We start from the raw sequence: 18342 nt of genomic DNA on the forward strand, positions 1-18342 counted from the left end.
GAGCCCTCCCACTGGGGGATTTCTGACTCTAGCAGGCTCTGACTGGACACTCTGAGCCAGGAAAGGCTCCTGAGACTTGTAACAGTGGTCAGTCAGAAAACCAGCCCTTAAGCCTGTCTACCCAGCCCTGTCGGTCACTTCCCAGGGGTCAGTTCTGGGGTAATGAGTTTACTGGCATGTATTTCCCTTTTACTTTTGAGGAAAACGCACTCAGTCACAGAGCTAGTGCATGCTCCAAAGCCAGCATCCTGCCTGTCTCCTTGGTCTGCCTGTCCCATTCTATGGATGTTTTGTGAAGACTGGGACCATCTATCTGTAAAGCAGTCACTGAGCAAACAGTGGCTGCCCAGTAACCGCTCAATACTGGTAAGTGCTGCAGGCCAAGGTAGAGAGAAGTGGGGCACTCCAATCAGTAAGCAGCTGGTGTTGCATAAGTCCTACCTGGGCTCCCAGCAGGCTGGGTGACTGAGCACATCGTAGGCCCTTTGTGTCTAACTTCCCATATTATATAACACCTGGCTACAAAGGGGTTTTCTTGGGACCCAATTATCTAAACTCTTCCCTCCCACTCGCTCCTCTGTCACTACTCCACAGCTTGCTAGTCTTTTCTCAATTCCCGAAGCACTCTACAGCTGTCCTGTCTCCTGGCCTTTTTGCACATGCCATTCCCCTTCCTTCCTAGAGTCTGCCCTGCCTCCACGCTGGCAGGTCTGGCACCTCCCCAGAACATCTAAGGCAGCATCCCCGCTACCATCTGACCTAGTCCCCAGTTTTTTCCATCATAGTACTTATCCAAATTAAAATCCTTTATTCACGTCTTGTCTTTTGTCTCCGTTAGGAGGCAGTGAGGGCAGGGATTTGTGTCGCTCCCAGCAGACCCTAAAGCACACAGACTTCTTCAGCAAATATTCGCGAGTGAATGAGAGAAGGAATGAAGCAACCAGTGAGGGAGGAAGGGTCTCTGGCTGAGCGAAACATCCTGGGGGCGGCGGGGGCGGGAGGCTGCGGGCTGTGCCTCGCCTGCACCGCCTCCAGGCAAAAGCGAATTTCAGAAGGGGGCGGGGGTCCGGGTGTGTGGCCTGGGCCAAAGTCCAACACCGCAGGGGGCTGCGCGGGAAGCTACTTATACCTAGACCCGCGACCGCCGGCCTCTAGCCCCACCGCCACCAGCCAAGGACAGGGACGCCAGGTCAGTTGGAAGGTCGGGTGCAGGGGCCGGAGACCAAAAGGACAGGGAGGGAGGCCGGACCCAAGGGGACACTGCCGCACGACTGCCTTGGAACCGGCTGGCTCTGCCGCCAACGATACTGGGACTTGTAGTTCTCGGCTCTTCCAGACGCCGTCGAGAGCCCCAGAAAAGAGGCGTTTCTCGGGGCCGGGGAACTACATTTCCCAGAAGGCCGGGAGAGGTTGGGGTCCCGGGAAAGCGTCCCGGCCGGCGGCGCTTCCCCGGCGCTATGGGGTGGGTTCCGGGGCTAGTGGCTGCACGAGGGCCCCGCGTGGTCCCTCCTGAGGCGGCCCCCGGGCGAAAGGATCTGGGGCCCGCGGAGCCGAGCCTATGAGCAGCTCGGCGGCGGGGCCCGACTGCTGCGGAGGCCTCGGCAACATTGACTTCAGGCAGGTACTGCTCGCGCCGCGCAGCTGCGGAACCCGGAGAGGGATCGGGAAGGCGGGCCTGGCGTGCGGCCCGGAACCGCCTCCAACGACGGGTGGGCGGGGCCACCGTTACCAGGCAACGGGGGCGGGGCGTGGTGAGGGGCGGGGCGGCGTGTGTCGGCTGGTGTGTAAGCCTCGGCTTGTGTGTGTGCGCGCCCGCGTGCGCCTGTGAGAGTGTGTGAGGCTGAGGTCGTGTGTGTCTGGGTCTCACATGTGAGTCTCTGGGAAGGTGTGGTCGGAATTGCTCTGAGAGTGTGCCCGGGAGTGTGAGCGTGACCGAGCATGTGCAAGGTGGAGGGGCCGCGCACACATGTTGGGGAGTGTGTTGTGTGCGTGGGGAGCGTGTGCACGTGTGGCAACCCTCGGGCCCTGCTCCCGTCCATCCCCCAGGGCGCGGGAGGCCGCTCCGGAGCGTGCCTGGACCCTGCCTGGGCTAGCTGGTGGCGTGGGCCCGTGGCTCGGGACCTGCTGAGGCTCCCCCTCTGCAAAGTCATAGGCCATGGTTTGCCGTTCCCGGCTTCTGAGGCCCTCACTTCCCATGGGTTTTCCTCTTTCCTGCACTCTCCCCTGTATCCAAGCTCCTGCTTAGATTCTTCATCCACCCTTTCATCACCTGCTTTTCATGGAGCCAGGAAGATATATCCATTTCATTCCTTACTCACGGTTGCATTTGTTCATTCACTGATATCATCCTGGTGTCAGGACCGTTAAGGGTCTCCTCTCATTGAGCTTTCATCTGGTGAGGGAGACAGTAGGCCTGGAAACAGAAAGTTCTCTGAAGGAGGCAACGCCAGTCATTGTTTTAGATAGTAACTGGTGGACAGGTGGGATGGAAATCTCAAAATAAGGTGTGTCCCCACTCTGATGGAGGTGACCTGGGAGCTGAGAGTGATGAACCAGTGGGGCAAGATTCCCCAGTGCACAGGCCTTGAGGGGGACAAGAAGAGAAGGCTGGCAGCTGCCCTGAGGGAGTGAGGGCAGTTGACGTGGATGGGTGTGCAGCAGAAGACAGGAAGACTGCTCTTATTTTAGTAAACTTTTCAATGAAGTACAATATCTAGTTAGAGGAGTGGTGGGTCGGTCTCGTGTGTACAGCTCCTACGTTTTCACCACGTGAACCTATCCATGGTAACTACCCAGATCAAGATAGTAGGTCACCACCAGCCCCAGGACTGCCCCTGGGCTGCCCCTGGAGGACATACAGGCAGAGGCCACTGGAGCATCTCTGGACCCACATGGTCAGTGGCAGGGCTGCGAATCACAGGTGGAAAGGGCACTTGGAATGCCAGGCCTGGCTTAGGGGGCAGATGCTTCCTGGAGGAGAGATTCCCTGTGGAAGGGTGGGTCACCCTTACCTTGGGTGGAGGAACTTGGAGCCACAGGATGGAATGCAAGGGGTAGTGTCCCCCCACCCTCCGAGACCCAGCTTGGGGGCCTGCCTGGAGGCAGTCAAAGCAAGGCCTGTGTTCTAGCCCTGGAAGCGAGAGAGAGGCTCAGCCAGTGGGCAGGGGGAGTCTGAGGGATGTGGGCAGGGCTCTCCTGCTCTTTCTCCTTTCCCTCCAGAGCTTGATGAGGCTGTGCAGCTGGAGAGAGCTACATCTGGGGGCCAGGTCAGGGTGACCCTCGTTGACGAACATTCTGTTTTTCTACTGCTGCCCTTGGTACAGTTAAGCTTCCTGTTGCCAAGGAATTTTTCTTAAAAAAAAAAGTCTAAAGAACAACAAAAAAAATCAACAACATTCAGTGTTATGTGTTGGTCTTACGCGAGAGCTCTCCTCCCTCCTCTGTCAAAGTTTCTGGTTTTAAGATATGTCAGTCCCTGGCCCGAGAGAATTTCAAGGTTTTTCTTCACCCTACGGGCATCTACGTTGCAGGATCTCAGGGTGCTCGCCCTGTGTTGTCCAATAGAAACAGCATGTGTCACATACGTAATTTAAACTTTCCTATTGGCCACATTAACTTAGTAAAAAGAAATAGAAAATAGAAAAGAAACATAAAAAATAATTTTAACAATATATTTTATTGTTATGAAAACATGCATCAGAGCTATTATTTCATCCTGTGGCACTCCAAGCCCTTGATAGCCACCTGTGGCTAGTGGCTGCCACAGCGCACTGAACAGTGCCACTGCTGGCTGCCATGCCCGCAGCCAGCTCTCTCCCAGGCCTGCTTCAGCTGGTATGGAATCTTGGTTTTGTTTTTAATTTAAAAACACGACCCATTGGGATGAGGAGTGTGCCTGCTGTAGCGTCGTTGCCCAAGGCCCCTCTCGCCTCTCTGTGCCCTCCCTGCCATGGGATTCCAGAGGCTCACTTCTCAGCCTGGCAGGTGCACGAAGCAAGCTGGCTGGCAGGTGGACGGGCACAGGGCCTGCGGCTTGCTGTCCACAAGCAGGGGCACCTCCAGGATTCAGAAGGTGGCTCCAGTGGGGCCTAGGGTTGCTGGCTTCTTGGAGCACCCAGGCTGGCAGAGCACACTGAGGTCCCCAGAAAAAGGGGACAGTCCATGTGGGCCCCTTTCAAGCCCAGATATCAGGTCCCTTTTCCACAGGGATTCACCTGCTCAGGTGAGCAGATGGGTGGTGAAGCCACTAACTTGGTGTGAGTGTCAAGAAGTGTGTTTCAATTTCTTGGCGTGTAGAGTGGGGGTAGTAACGGGGCTGTGGCGAAGACCAGGATGAGATGAGGGTGGAGAGATGCATTATTGATCGTTTGTCTGCAAGCGGCAAAGCCCCCGTGTTCGGGAAGCCGAGGGCCCAGGGGAGGGCAGGTCTCCCTGGTTGCACAGCCGGCACGTGGGACCTGGGCAGGAAGCCACTGGAGGCGGAACCCGATGGCCGGTGTGGGGGGTCTGGACTGCCTTTCAGGGAAGGATGTTTGCCTGCTACGCAAAATTGTTTTTAGAAATCTTTCAATTTTATCACCTCAGTTAAAATAAACACCAGGCCATCATGTGAGATAACTTGTTTTGTGATGTTTTCAAGGACCTCAGTTTTGTCTTCCGTACTTTTTGACTCAGTTAAGACAGACTGGGGCTGAGGCTTGTGGTAACCTTGGGCAAGACGCAAGCTCTGGGATCCGGTTTCCTCTGCTTCTGTTGAGATGATGATGCGGGTTTTCCCCCTTTGCCTGTTGATAGGGTGGATTACATTGATGTTCTGAATGTTGAACCAGCTCTGAATTCCTGGGGCGATCCCCACGTGGTCCTGATGTAGTCTCCTTTGTATACATTTCTGGATTTGGACTTTTACAGCTATATTTACGAGGAATATTGGTTTGCAGTTTTCTTGTATCGTCATTGTCTGGTTTCAGTGTTAAAGTCATGCTGGCCTCATAAAGTGAGTTGGGAGGTGTTCCCTCCCTCCTCTTCTGTATTCTGGAAGATATTGTGTGGAATTGGTATTCTTTTCCCCTAAATGCTTGGTAGAATTCATACAGTGAAACCATCAGAATCTGGATCATTCTGTTTTTGGAAGGTTCCTTTAATAGACATAGAACTATTTCTTTGTGAATGGCTTGTGGTAGTTTGTGTCTTACAAGGATGGTCCATTTCATCTAAGTTATTGAATTTGTGGGTGTAGCCTGTTCACAGTGTCCCCTTATAATTTTAATGTTTGTGAGGTCAGTAGGGAGGTCCCCTTTTTTATTTCTGGAATTGGTAATTGTGTCTACTCTCCTTTTCTTGGTCAGTGTGGCTAGAAGTTTATCGATTTCATTGAAAAAACTTCCTCATTCCCCCAGAGAACCAGCTTTAGGTATGATTTTTTTTTCCTATTTTTTTTCAATTTGATTGATTTTTGCTCGTATCTTTTAATTTTTCCTCTTGCCTGCTTTGGGTATAATTTACTCCTGTTTCTGAGGGCAAACCTTATGTTACTGATTTGAGACTTTCCTTTGTCACTGATACAAGCTATCTCTCCCTTAGCTCTGCCTTGTCAGAATCCCACAATTTTTGATGTGTTGTATTCTCATTTTCATTCGGTTCAAAATATTTTTTAATTTCTCTTGAGCCTTCCTGCTTGACCTATGTACATATCCTTTAATGGATATCTTTCTTGGTCATTGGTTCTGGTTTTAATTCTGTGGCAGTTGGAAAACGTACGTTGTGTACTTTTTGTTCTTTTAAGACTTGTTCCGTGCCCGCTCTGCTCATGCCAGGCTGAAGGCCGGCCAGCTTACTGCCGCTGCCGTCTGCTGCGTGCAGTGTGCATTCAGATCCGAGTCCTCGGCAGCATCAACCTAGCAGGCTCTGTCCTGGGCCCTGAGAGGTGAAAGTACAGAAAAGTGGCGTGACACTCAGGACCGAGCAGGGGACCGAGAGAGGTAACCCCCAGTGGAGGAAACCGGGTCCCACCATGAGTCCCACGCCCACCGATGAGGGAGCACATGAGCCATTCCAGCTTCCTGCATGTGGCCCGGGACACACATGCTGACCGAAGAATGGATGAATGAGTGAGTGTCTTCACCTTCCTGAAAGGAGTTATGGATTTGGGGAACTCGAGTAGCTGCTGGCCATGTCGTGTTGCTGTGGGATTGAGGGACACTTTAAAGCAGTGTTTCCTTCCAGGAATTGTCTGCCATCATCAGTTGTATTAGAGATCACTGTCACCCTGTGCCATTCTAAGATGGTCTCTGCTCTCCAGGGCTTGCTTGGCCTCCAATTCTAGCATTAGGGTCGGTGTCTCCTCTCTGGCTCTGTTTTTGGGATGCGTGTCTTGCCTGGAAGGCCTCTCCAGAAAGTGAGCGAGGCGACCTGGGTCCTTATTAGTTGATGTTAAGCAAGCAGAGTAAAAGGGACAGACAGCCTCAGCGCCAGAACACCCCGTGCACCCTGCACTTTTACACCTGGCCTTGCCTTTGTCTCATTACCCCCATCCCAGTGGAGGGAAACTTGGGCTCGGATTGGTCATGGGGGGCCTGCCGTGGTCTCTCTCAGGGGTGCTGAAGCTCTGCCCCAGCCCAGACTGTGGCTGCCAGGTGGCCCTCAGTGTAGAAAAAATGGAGTGGGGAGGCTGCCTTAATGTGAAACATCTTCCCCGACTCCAACCAGAGAATGAAATCCTTAGAGGAAGAAGATCTGGCACATTTGTTCATGTGTCTGTGTGCCAGGTACGAAGCTCTAGCACTTAGAGCCAAGTTTGCCCAACATGAATGTTGCCCGCATTCAGCTGACAGTGCCAGGGCGTGAGCGCAGCTCTGGGAGAGGCAGGGGCTGTGATTCCAAGACACATTTTGCAGTGGTGGGTCCTGATTGAGGACCCTGCCCCCTCTCTGGCCAGCGCCCTCCAGCCCCTGTTCCTCCTGCTCTTTGGCGTGTGTGATACGTGGCTCCCGATCGATGCGACTTTGCCTCTCCAGGCCTGCTGTTTGTTTGGGTGTCACAATGTGACACGCAGCCTGGGTCCTGTTGACAGGCTGCACTTCATTCCCTGACCGCAGAACATCGCGCCCAGGAGTCCCCTCGTCCCCCCATGAAGCAAAGTTGCTATGAGCCTCTTCCTTACTGACTCTTCGGGGTGCCAGTAGCTGAGCTCATTCGCCGGTGACCTGTGTGACCCAGGCTGCTCCTGGCGCTCAGTGGACGTTTCCTGCTGGCTGTGGTGGGTAGCGCCTCTCTTCACTCTGAGGCCTCTGCAGCCTGTAACCTTGGAGGGGATCCCGTTCCTAGAATTACCGGGTAGCAGAAAGCCGACTTCCGCCACTTGAATGAGGTTGGGGTTGGGGGAGTGGGGGACCTCCCTTTAGTGGAGGCAGCCCACAGGCGCGGGGTCGGTCGAGGTGATCTGACACTGGGAGGCAGAGCCAGGCGTGAGGACTCAGGTTCCGTCTGCTCACATCTGACTCGGATCTTTGTTTCTTTTCTGCTGATCCAATTTCAGGAGGGAGGTCCGCCCTTCTGAGCGAGTTTTAGAAAGTGACAGCACTCAGGAAGAGACCTTTATGTCTCTCAGGTGGGGGGCAGGGAGCCGGTAGGGGCTCCCCTCTGCTGCCTGGCGCTCCCCTCTGAGCCATTCCTCATTCTCTCCTGCTAAGCCGGCACCTCTCCAGGCAACACAAATCCTCCTCAAGGAGACAAATCCTGCTCAAGGAGACTCGGGTTATCTGATGGCGACTGGGGGGGGGGGCGCCCTACTGCCCTCCCAAGACAGGCTGACCCCAGGGCACTGGGACCTGGGTGGAGGAGGGATGATGGGGCCAAGTTCTAGTTTTGACCAGTTCAGCCCTAATTGGGAGATCCAGGTGGATGTGAGTTCCTGCCAGGTTCAGCTGGTGTCAGTTGGTTAATCTTTCAGTGCCTCAGTTTCCCTCCTTCACCTTGGCTCCCGCAAAAGGTGAAAGGGGCTTATTTCTTGTTCACCTTGGTGATGTCCTTGGGAGTGTTAGGGATCCAGAAGCAGTGATTTCATCGCGTGTGCTGGGCGAGTCCAGGGTCTTCCACTTGCCCTGTGAGGCAGGGAGGGCTGGGCTGGCTGAGGCAGGCTCTGCCCTCTCCACTGGATCCGGAAACTTTGCCCTTATCTTCAAAGTAGGCTAACAATGGGACTTTTCTTTTAGGGTGGCTGAGAGGATTGTAAGAGATACGGTATGTGCTCACTGATCTTGGCAACTGGCAGTCGGGCCCTTCATTTTGTTTGTCTCAGACCCCTGGAGCAAGGCCCTCCTCAGTGGATGCTTAGCATTTGGTGAATGGCTAGAGTTGAATTCTTTACGGTCTCTTACAGATTGCACAGGGCGGTGTTCCCCCAGGGCTGTGGGGAAGTAGGGCAGAGTTCCCTCTGCATTTACAGTGGGAAATGCACCCCTGCACCGACCTTAGGTGTAAGTTGGGGAGTCTGAGGCGTGCTCGTGCTGGCCAGCGTACACAGCCTCCAGTGGGCTGGGGACATTGCCCTCCCCCTCAAAATGGTCTCGTGCCCCTTCCCAGCAGGGCCCCCACCTTGCTTCTCAGTCTCCTCCCCTTTGGGTGACTGAAGCCTTCAAGGGCCTCCGGGACTGTTTGCCGGCCACAGCCTTTAGTGCTTCCCTTTCCCCAGCTGGTGGGAGTCTCACGTCCTCCCTGGCTGACTCAGGGTCCTGCTAGCCTGGGGGGCCACAGTGCCTGGGGCACAGGCCGGGCTGTCTGGGACTGAGGGCTTACCCTGGGGGTCTCAGGCACACCCAGGAGTTGGTCACCCTCACGCTGGCCCCACGGGGTCTCCTAGTAGACTGAGAAGCCGCCGACACCCAGCAGGCTGCGTGCTCCCCTCGAGCCTGTCCCAGGTCCCTCAGCTCCCGGGAACGGCAGAGTCCCCAAGGACCCCCTGGAGAAGCAGCATCGCCTCTTCGAGGGTCAGAACCCTGTAGGACAAAGGTGGTGACGATGGCAGTGTCTGCCTCATGGCGGGGTTCGTGGGAGGCGCTTGGGAGAGAAGACATTGACTTTTCTTGTCTCTGGTTAGTGAGAAGCGGCCACAGCCGCCTGCAGACCCTCACTCTCAGCGCGTTTCGGTTACCGCCAACATGGCGCCTCACTGTGGGGACGGGCAGGAGAGCAGGGGAATAGGGATGCTGCTGTAGAAGATGGCGGCCTCCTGCAGAGCTCACCGTGGAAGGGCGTTCTGGCCAATAATAAAATCCTTGCCTGTAGAGGTGCCACATAAATTCTTGTGGGAATTGTTGTTTTACAAGTTAGCACAGGCCGGGTGCGGTGGCTCACGCCTGTAATCCTAGCACTCTGGGAGGCCGACGCGGGTGGATTGCTCGAGGTCAGGAGTTCGAAACCACCCTGAGCGAGACCCCCCGTCTCTACTAAAAATAGAAATTAATTGACCAACTAAAAATATATATCCAAAAAAAAAAATTAGCCGGGCATGGTGGCGCATGCCTGTAGTCCCAGCTACTAGGGAGGCTGAGGCAGGAGGATCACTTGAGCCCAGGAGTTTGAGGTTGCTGGGAGCTAGGCTGATGCCACAGCACTCACTCTAGCCTGGGCAACAAAGTGAGGCTCTGTCTCAAAAAAAAAAAAAAAAAAAAAAGTTAGCACAAGGTCACGGCGTGCTGGCTGTGAGCTCCTGTGTCTGCGATAATTCAGGGGGGCAGGTTCGGGTCTCACAGGAGGATGTGAAGGCCCCAGTCGTCCTTTTGTGGGAGCTGTGGGGAGGCCAGCCGCTGGGGCTTCCTGGAGTCTGCAGGGGAGGGGCTGATGGACTCCTTCTAGTCCCTGACACACCCCGAGACAGACAGGTCTCGGCCGGGGCCTTTACACTGTCAGGCCCCTGAGGCTGACCTCTGCCTCAGATAGCTCCAGCCCTGTGGTTCCTAGGAACCTCTCCCAGGTTGGCCCTCCCACCACCTGCCAATGCTTGTAGAACATTGCTTGATTTCTCCACCTGAAAGGTGCTATGAAATTAAATATTTATGAAGCACAGCATCTGGGAGCTGGTGAATCCTGGCCCTGTGGCCTGCAAGAGGCCGTGCCCCCGTGTCCAGAGGGACCTGTTAGTCGTTGCTGGCGCCTGGCTGCCTGCCTGCTTGCAGAGTCCCTACAGGGCCACTTTGGCAATTTACTGCCCTTTTCCAAAACCAGATTGGAGGAGGCCAGAGTCCCAGGCATATAGGGTATCTGAGTGGAAAGGGCCTTAGAGACAACCTTTAGCCCTCGAGTTTTACTCATGATGAAATGAGGGCCACTGTTCACTTAGCCAACATTTACTTTTTGTGTCAGGCAGTGGGGGTGGGCACTGGAGACAAAATGATCAACTAAAAATGGTCCCTAGGCTGGGTGCGGTGGCTCATGCCTGTAATACTGGCACTCTGGGAGGCCGAGACGGGCGGATTGCTCGAGGTCAGGAGTTGGAGACCAGCCTGAGCAAGAGCGAGACCCCGTCTCTACTATAAATAGGAAGAAATTAATTGGCCAACTAATATATATAGAAAAAATGAGCCAGGCATGGTGGCATGTGCCTGTAGTCCCAGCTACTTGGGAGGCTGAGGCAGGAGGATCGCTTTAGCCCAGGAGTTTGAGGTTGCTGTGAGCTAGGCTGATGCCACAGCACTCACTCTAGCCCGGGCAACAGAGTGAGACTCTGTCTCAAAAAAAAAAAATTGTTAAAAATGGCCCCTAGCCTGAAGGACCTGTCTGTCATGAGACAGGGATGGATAACCAGGTAATTGCTGTGGGCATGCAGTAAGGACACAGGACAGGTTGCTGTTGGGAATGGTAGACGAGGTGCTCTGGCTGGGTTTTGAGGGTTGAGTAGGAGTTTGCTAGTGGGGTGCAGAGGGAGAGAGGGTATTTCAGACGTGTGCAGAAGCTGAAGTGAAAGGGTCTACGTGAGTGATTGGGATGGAACAGAAAGGGAGACAGGTGAGCAACCACCAAGCTGTGGAAGGCCTGCCATCTGAAGCAGGTGTGACTCCCCGACTTTGAGTGCTGTGCTGGGGGAGCCGTGTGTAGGTGAGTCCTGGGGTGCAGGGCCGCAGGCAGGTGAGGCTCCCTGGAGAGGGCTCTGGGGGGAATCCAAAGGCAGGAGGCCATGAGGTCCTTTGCCATGCCCTGAGGAGGGAGTGGATTAAGTGATTATGTACAAGGAGGAATGGCTGGTGGGGCAATTGGCTGGTGGGACAATTGCAATGGGATAGGGAGTGGCTGGGGCTTGGCAACGTTTTGTCTGGGGGTCGATGGCCGAGGGCCGGAGTTGAGTGGGGAACGGGGAGGAGGGGGAGGTATGAGTGAAGACTTCCAGCTGGCTGTGGGCTGCTGCTCACAGCTTTCCCTCCCTGCCCCCACCGGCCTGTCAGTGGACGGGCCTTGCAAGCAGGAGGTGCTCAGTAAGGGTTATTGTCACCACAAGGTAAGACTGGCTGGGCTGAGTGACCCTCAGACAGATCTGGAGCTCTTTCCTCCCCACCCCCTTCCCAAACAGTGGGACACAGAAGCACTCTTTGAAAGAATTTACTTTATCCCCAAAGGAAACAAAACAAAACACACCCTCAAAGTAGGCCTTAGGGGAAAGATCACAGCTCTGACGGACTTTGCATCAGCCGAAACAGCCAAGGAAACAGCCAAGGCAGCCCCGGGCCTCCACCCGTGATCTGGCCCCAAATGTCAACAGGTCCAGGAGCTTGCTCTAGAGGCAGCAAGTGCCGCCTCAGCGTATTGCATTCTCGTCTTTTCAAAAGTGCGCACACACAGAAAGAATGTTAAGTACTACATTGTTTTGCGTTATTTTCTGACAATGTATGTGTAGGCAGTGAGTCCTGCAGCTTGTTCTCTTCACTTGCAGGCTGTGTGTTTGCGAAGGACACGTGTCGTCCAATGTGGGTCCGGTCCTTTCCGCTGCTGTGGCTGGGCTGCTGCGGGCACGGCCACGCTGGCTTTCCCCAGGCCTCGGTTCTGGCCACCGAGGTTGTCTCTCGTTGCCCCTGATCATTCTCTTGCCCCCTATTGGGAGCGGGTGGCTGGGGGTGGGCACACACGCCTTCGGCTCAGGCTCGTCCCGAGGCAGACCGGGGTGAGGAGTGGCTCACCCCGGCACTGTGGTTTAGTTTGCCTTGACCTCATTACTGGGGCTGAACATCTCTTCACGTGTGTCCTCTGGGGCTTTCGGGGACCCCCATCCTGGAGGGTCCCAGTCACACCCAGGCTTGGTGTCCCTGCCTTCGTGGGTGCTGGGTGCCCATCTTCAGAGGCTCTGATTTCCTTGGCCGGCGTCCAGGCACATTTACTTCTGTGGCCGCCGCCCGCCACCCTCCCGACAGGGCACGACACAGCTGGTTAGGTTTCGGCTTTTTATCTTCCGTTTTATGAGACTGCACTGTAGTGACCTTTGCTGGGCTTGCGTGTTCCGGAGCCTCCCGGTGTGTTCCCAGAGGGTAACTTTGTGTCCAAGTTCTGGGGCCTTGAGGTCCTGGCTGTCTCCGGGTGGGCCTCCTGTGACGCTGGCACTGTCCCCGCAGGCAGACCTCTGCGTTATGACCTGGCTGCTGGGCTACGTGGACCCCTTGGATTCCAGCTTCGTGGCGGCCGTCCTTGCCATCGCTTTCAATCCGCTCTACTGGAACGTGGTAAGTGGCTGGACAGACAGGAGACTCCGTTCTTCCCTCCTGCATCTGCCGCTCGCTGGCATGAGGTTCTGGACTCCCCTGTCCTCTCCCCTGGGCTGCCCGGGGCTGATGTCAGGATGGCCCAGGGCGCGGGCTGGTCACCAGAGCCTGCGGGAGAAAGCCGCCCCCCACTGCTCACTCATGTCTTCTCGCTCGCGAAGCACATCGCCCCGCAAGGGGGGCTCTCTTCCCTCCCTGCCGCATTTGCTCGTGAGTCCCCCAAGTGTGTGCCTTACACATCATTATCTTTCCCACACGAAGCTTCCTGCAAAGCAGCTTGTGCACCCCCGAGCTGTGCTGGTAGCAGGAACAAGCCGACAGGAATTGAAAACAGGAGAAACCAGAGTGGCACCAGCTGGTTGATGGGTGCAAGGGGACGCTTGGTGGCCTGCACTCGGGGGGTGGGTGGGCTGCGTGGGAAGTGGGCTCTGGGCCCTTTGAGGAAGGTGTGGGAGCCATCGGCGCTGCTGTGGCCTTGGTCTGAAGTGCGCCCCACACTGCGAGGTGGTGCTCCTGGGGTTCTGGCCCCTCTGCCCAGGCCCTCTCTGGGGGGCTGCAGGCTGCTGGCACCGGACGTGCTGATGCAGAGTCCCGGATGCCCCGTGATCACCCTTGAGACTAATCTGCAGAATAAGGCCAAGATCAGCGTCAGCAACACACAGTTGCAGCTTGTTTTCATTTAAGGTGAGCCCTTGGTCCTAGGGGAGAACAGGGCATGTTTTTCATCTGGTTTATGACTCGGGTCTTTTCTCCATCTGGGGAGAGAGGTGGTGCTGGGGGGAGTGGGCTCCCCACGGCCTGTGCACCTCCCCTCCCGCTGCGTCTCTGCACACACCCTGCACGCCAGAGGCACGAGACGGTGACGGGTAAAGAGGGTGTGGTGTGTGGGAGGCTGCAGCATGGCCCTGAAGATGCCCACACCATGGTCCCGGGCACCTGTGAAGGTTCCCGTGTACGGCACACACTCGGAAGGCCTTCGCGGGCGTGACGGCGCCAAGGAGCTCGCGCTGGGAAGGGCCCTGGATGGTCCAGGAGGGCCCCGGGTGCCGCCACACCCAGGCCGGGAGAGCTGACAACACAGGGAGAGGTAGCAAGCCACGGCGGGCCAGCAGCGCCAGAGGCTGGAAGAGGCCAGGAACAGTCTCCCCGTTGCCCGTGGGGGTGCGGCCCCGCCCACGCCTTGTTTTGGCCCAGTGGTAACTGTGTTTGGGCTGCTGTTCACCAGAGCTGTGTGAGAGAACGCAGTCCTGCTGTTTAAAGCCACCGAGTTTGCGGTCGTTTATCGTAGCAGCCACAGGAACGAGTACAGGGTATTCAAAAGGCCGTGGATTCCTGCTGGAGGAGCTTTTTGTGTTGACCCCAGGGGTGTTGGGTGTGCCTCGCGGACTGCTGTCCACAGGCCTCTCCACCTGGCCCCACAGCTGGCCGGATCCCGCCCTCTGCTCCCTGCAGGCCTGGCCTGGCCGGCAGTCGTTCTAGTGCCTGAGGGTCTCCCAGCACTGGGGTCTGGGGACATTTCATTTATGCACAAGCCCCCTTGGGTCATTTCCCGCTGGCCCTTGCCACAGCGTGTTTGTGCTGTTCATTTTAAAGCCTGGTTGTGGCCCACAGAGACTTCCACACTAGTTGAGATGCAGTAAGATTTGGGAGACAGGCAGCTTGCATCTGTGTGTTTGTCCTGAGAGTTTTTTTCTTATTTTCATAAGCTTTTGATTTGTCTCATTGTGAAAAAATTATTCACTGGAACAGTTTGTGGTCATTAGTAACGGAGAGAGCAAACTCTTCAAAGTCACTTCAGAAGGAGAAAAGTTACAGAAACTCGTTGCGGCTCAGTGGGCCGCTGGCGGGGCGGGCGTGTGGGGGCGCGAGGGGCTGGGGGTCCTGAGCTGGCTTTGTGATGTGGGGGCGCAGGAAGCCCAAACTGAGGCTGCACCGTGGAAGTATTTGCACATAACCTACGCACACCCTCCTGTATACTTGAAATCATATCTAGATCACTAATAATACTCAAAACAATGCACATTCTATGTAAATAGTTGTTTTGCTGTGTTTTTTCTTATTTGTGTTATTTTGTACTGTTTTTCCCTGAGTGTTTTCAGTCCACAGTTGGTTGAATGGCAGACGTAGAGCCCACTACAGGAGGGGCCGCCCGGATGTGGCGGCACTTGCTGTGCCCAGGTGTGGTGCTGAGTGCAGTCCGTGCGCAATTTCAGCACATCTTCACGGCAGGTTCTGCTAATGTCTCCTCTGGGGCTCGAAGCCGTCCGTTCATCCATTCCAAGTACTTTCTGAGGGCCTACTGTGTGCAGGCACCATCCCGGAGCTGGGGTGCACGGCCCTGGCCCTCATGCAGTGGCACTCCAGGAGGGGCAGTAAGTGCACACATGTAGCACCAAGTGATAAGGAGGTGGGGGCAGACAGGAAGGCGGTCAGGCAAGGACTCCTATGGGCAACCTTTGATCAGAAACCTGACTCACGTGGGCGGGGCTCTCAGGTATCTGGGCAGAGCATTCTAGTCAGAGGAAACGCCAGTGCAAAAGTCCTGGGGTGAGAGTATCCTCTGTGATTTCAAGGAACAGACACAGGCTGGAGATTGCAGAGGGAGAGGGGAGGGCAGGCCGGAGAGGTGGCTGGGCTGGTGGTGCAGGCTGTGCGGGCTGCGGGGGCCTTTGATGGACTCTGAGCACCATCTGGATTTGAGTCAGGTTTTCAAGGTCGCTGCGCTGAAATCAGAGCAGAGGAGGCAGGGCGGGCTGGGAGGTCGGCACAGCAGTCGAGGCCCAAGGCAGCGGCTTGCTTGAGAGGAGTGGTCAGGAAGAGCCGAGAGCAGCATGGCCAGGGCATGGGGGGCTGAGTGACCCCCGGGAGGGCGTGGCCATGGGCTGAGACAGGGCAACCGAGGGAGGACCATCCCTCTCTCTCCTGTCCCCTCCCAGGCTCCTGCTTCTCCTCCTCTCTGTTAGAGCCCTTGTTCCTGAGGCCTCGAGCTGCTCTTCCTTGCTCAGCCCCAGGGAGGCTTTCCCGCCTTCTCTTGTTGGGTCTCGGGGAGTTTCACGGGGCCAACACTTGTTCTTCCTTGGAAGCAGCCTCCCCGCGCACCACGCTGCTTCTCCGGCCCTCTTCCTGCTGCTCGTGCGAGTTCCTTTCCTCTGCCCGATGTCCGTCTGCTGGACCGGTGCTCGCTGGACCCCGCCGTGCACCGGCATCCTGCGTGTCCTCGGAAAGCCAGTGAATGGCCTCTGTCCCCCTGGAGCACAGACACGCTTGTAATGAAGCCGTGATGAGGCTCAGGATGTGAAGACCAGGGTGCTGCGGAGGGACCGACCAGGGTCTGTGGCCTGGAATCGCCAGAGCCCTGGGAGCGAGGGTCCAGGCCCTGCGGCCCCCAGGGTGTCTGGGCCAAGGCCTCGCTGATTTGCTGTTCCTTCCCCATCTCCCTGAAGGGGGCCGCCTCTCTAGGGGCCCGGGAAGAGGTCCAAGGCCCGCCCTGCAGCCTGAGTCCCTCCTCTCCCGGTCCTGTCCCTCCTCTTGCAGACTCCACCTTGCTCAGACCCTCCTTGTCAGCCAGAGCCACCTGCAGCCAGACTCCCTGCCGCCCCTCTGCAGCCACCCCGGGGCTGCTGCGCTCCGGATGTGCTCAGAGGCCCCTTGTCTTCTGGGAGGGGGTGGGCACTCTTTGCCTGGCCCTGGAGGCCGTCCTGCCAGGTGTCCTCTCACCCACACCCTTGGTCATCCCGGGCCCGGCCCTTCGCTGGGTGATCTGGCCTCTCTTCCAGGGCTCCACTGTCCCCTCATCAGGCCCCTCCTCACCTGCGCTCTCTGGGTCAGGGCTGCTGACACCTGGGCCATCCTGTGCACTACACGGCGCCCAGAACATCCCTGGCCCCTGCCCACTAGGTGTCAGTAGTACCCCAGGCCCAGGCCGTCGGAGCTGCCTCCAGACGTTGCCAGATGTCCCCCAAGGGGCACAGTTGCTCAGGTGGTCTGAGTGGCCACTGCGTGTGTCCCGTGTCCCCTGAGGGGTACTGCCACTGTTTGCCCTTTGCTGTCCCCTTAGACGGAGCGTCCCTGAAGAGTTGACGTGGCGCCCGCTTCACTCCTGCATCCCCAGCCCTGGCTCATGGCGTGCTCGGGGTAGCAGCCGCCGCCTGGACGCCCGTCAGTGCCTGGACCAGCACCGTGCCTGGCGGTGACGGGCGTCCAGGGGGCATTCATGGCTGCATGAAGGCTGACTCTGCTCTTGACCAGTTTTCTGTGGTGGCATCAGTGCTCACGGCTCAGCCCCATTTGCGACACGTGCATATGCTCACCTGACTTTGTGAAAAGAAAGGAATGGCAGGGAAGTAAAACGCAGTGTCATTTGTAGCAGGCTCACAGATTCCTGGCACCCCGGGTCCCGGAGCTCCTGTGCTGGCTCTCCCACGCGGGTGGCGTCAGAACAGGGCCTTGGGCTCCACTGTTGTTTACAAAAGCAAAGTGTGTGTGCGTTTTTTTTGTTTGTTTTTTTTTTCTTAACTCTTATCGAAGACCAGTTGCTTGTAACAAACGTCAAAGCTGCTGGAGACGTACCAGTGTGTCCGGGCCCCACGGCTGACCTAGAAGGATTTCTAGGGAGACTGCCCTGCGCCCGATGTACCTGCCTCGCTGGGACCCTGTGGAGTGAAGGGTGCTGTCGGGAATCCCGCTAGCACAGCAGGCGAACGGGACAAGCCAGTGTCCTCCAGCCTTGGGAGGAGCTTCCCAGGGACCTTTGCCCCTCCTAAGCCCAGCGCAGCCAGCTGCTTCCTGCTATCGCCTGGTGCCCCGCCCTCACGCCCAGGCCTTTGCTCTGCGAGACCCTCTGCCCATCCTCAGGGGCCGTGGTGGCCCCTCCCCTCCGAGCCCCTCCCACGGTGCTCCCGCCTGAGACCCCTCTGGCCCTGAGGGTGGGGCTGCCATTGGTGCCCGGGCAGCTCCTGCATGGGCGCATGGGGGCCAGCCAGACCACAGCCCCACCCCGGCCCTACTGAGGACACCCTGTGTCTGTGTCAGGACACTGGCCTGTCCATTAGCCAGGCACTTTTAACCTCAGGGTCCTGCATCCCCAGAAGCCACCTCAGTCCTGGGCAGACCAGGACGGTCGGTCACCCTTGTCCAGAGAGCTAGTTGGGGAAGAGGTGGCCTTTCCTCTCTGGGAGTTGGAAGTCCGCTTGCTGCGCTGGGCCTGGGCTTGCCACAGCAGGGGATGTTTGACCGGCTGGTACCCAGAGCCCCTTGGTTGGTGGCAGTGGCTTTGGAGGGAGCCCTAGGGTGGCTGGACAGTAGGTGGTGCTGTGAGCAAGGTGAGGTGTGCTGCTTCTGGCTCCCAGGATAGAGGAGGAGGTGACAGGGAGGGAGGAGGTGACAGGGAGGAAGAGGTGACAGGATAGAGGAGGAGGTAACAGGGAGGGAAGAGGTGACAGGAGATAGGTGACAGGGAGGGAGGAGGTGACAGGAGAGAGGAGGAGGTGACAGAGGAATGAGGTGACAGGAGGGAGGAGGAGGTGACAGAGGGAGGAGGTGACAGGAGAGAGGATGAGGTGACAGAGAGGGATGAAGTGACAGGAAGGAGGAAGAGGTGACA

General features: G+C 56.8%; 1 protein-coding gene across 9 annotated transcripts in view; it reads left to right on the top strand.

The window, feature by feature from the left end:
- Positions 1–346: 346 nt before the first annotated feature.
- Positions 347–18342, top strand: part of PEMT (phosphatidylethanolamine N-methyltransferase) — a 74960-nt gene continuing 56964 nt past the window's right edge. The window contains exons 1-2 of one of the 9 annotated variants that reach the window (XM_075994073.1): positions 347–366; positions 12594–12701. In XM_075994073.1, coding sequence (XP_075850188.1) covers positions 12609–12701 — 93 coding nt within the window. In that variant the 5' untranslated portion in view covers positions 347–366; positions 12594–12608. Of the gene's footprint in view, positions 367–1168; positions 1190–1401; positions 1622–6086; positions 6108–7033; positions 7256–12593; positions 12702–18342 lie in introns of those variants that run through there. The other 8 variants (XM_075994079.1, XM_075994075.1, XM_075994078.1 and 5 more) reach the window with 8 other exon arrangements.

The sequence above is a fragment of the Microcebus murinus genome, chromosome 18 (genome assembly GCF_040939455.1).
Source record: "Microcebus murinus isolate Inina chromosome 18, M.murinus_Inina_mat1.0, whole genome shotgun sequence".
Classification (NCBI taxonomy): Eukaryota; Metazoa; Chordata; class Mammalia; order Primates; family Cheirogaleidae; genus Microcebus; species Microcebus murinus.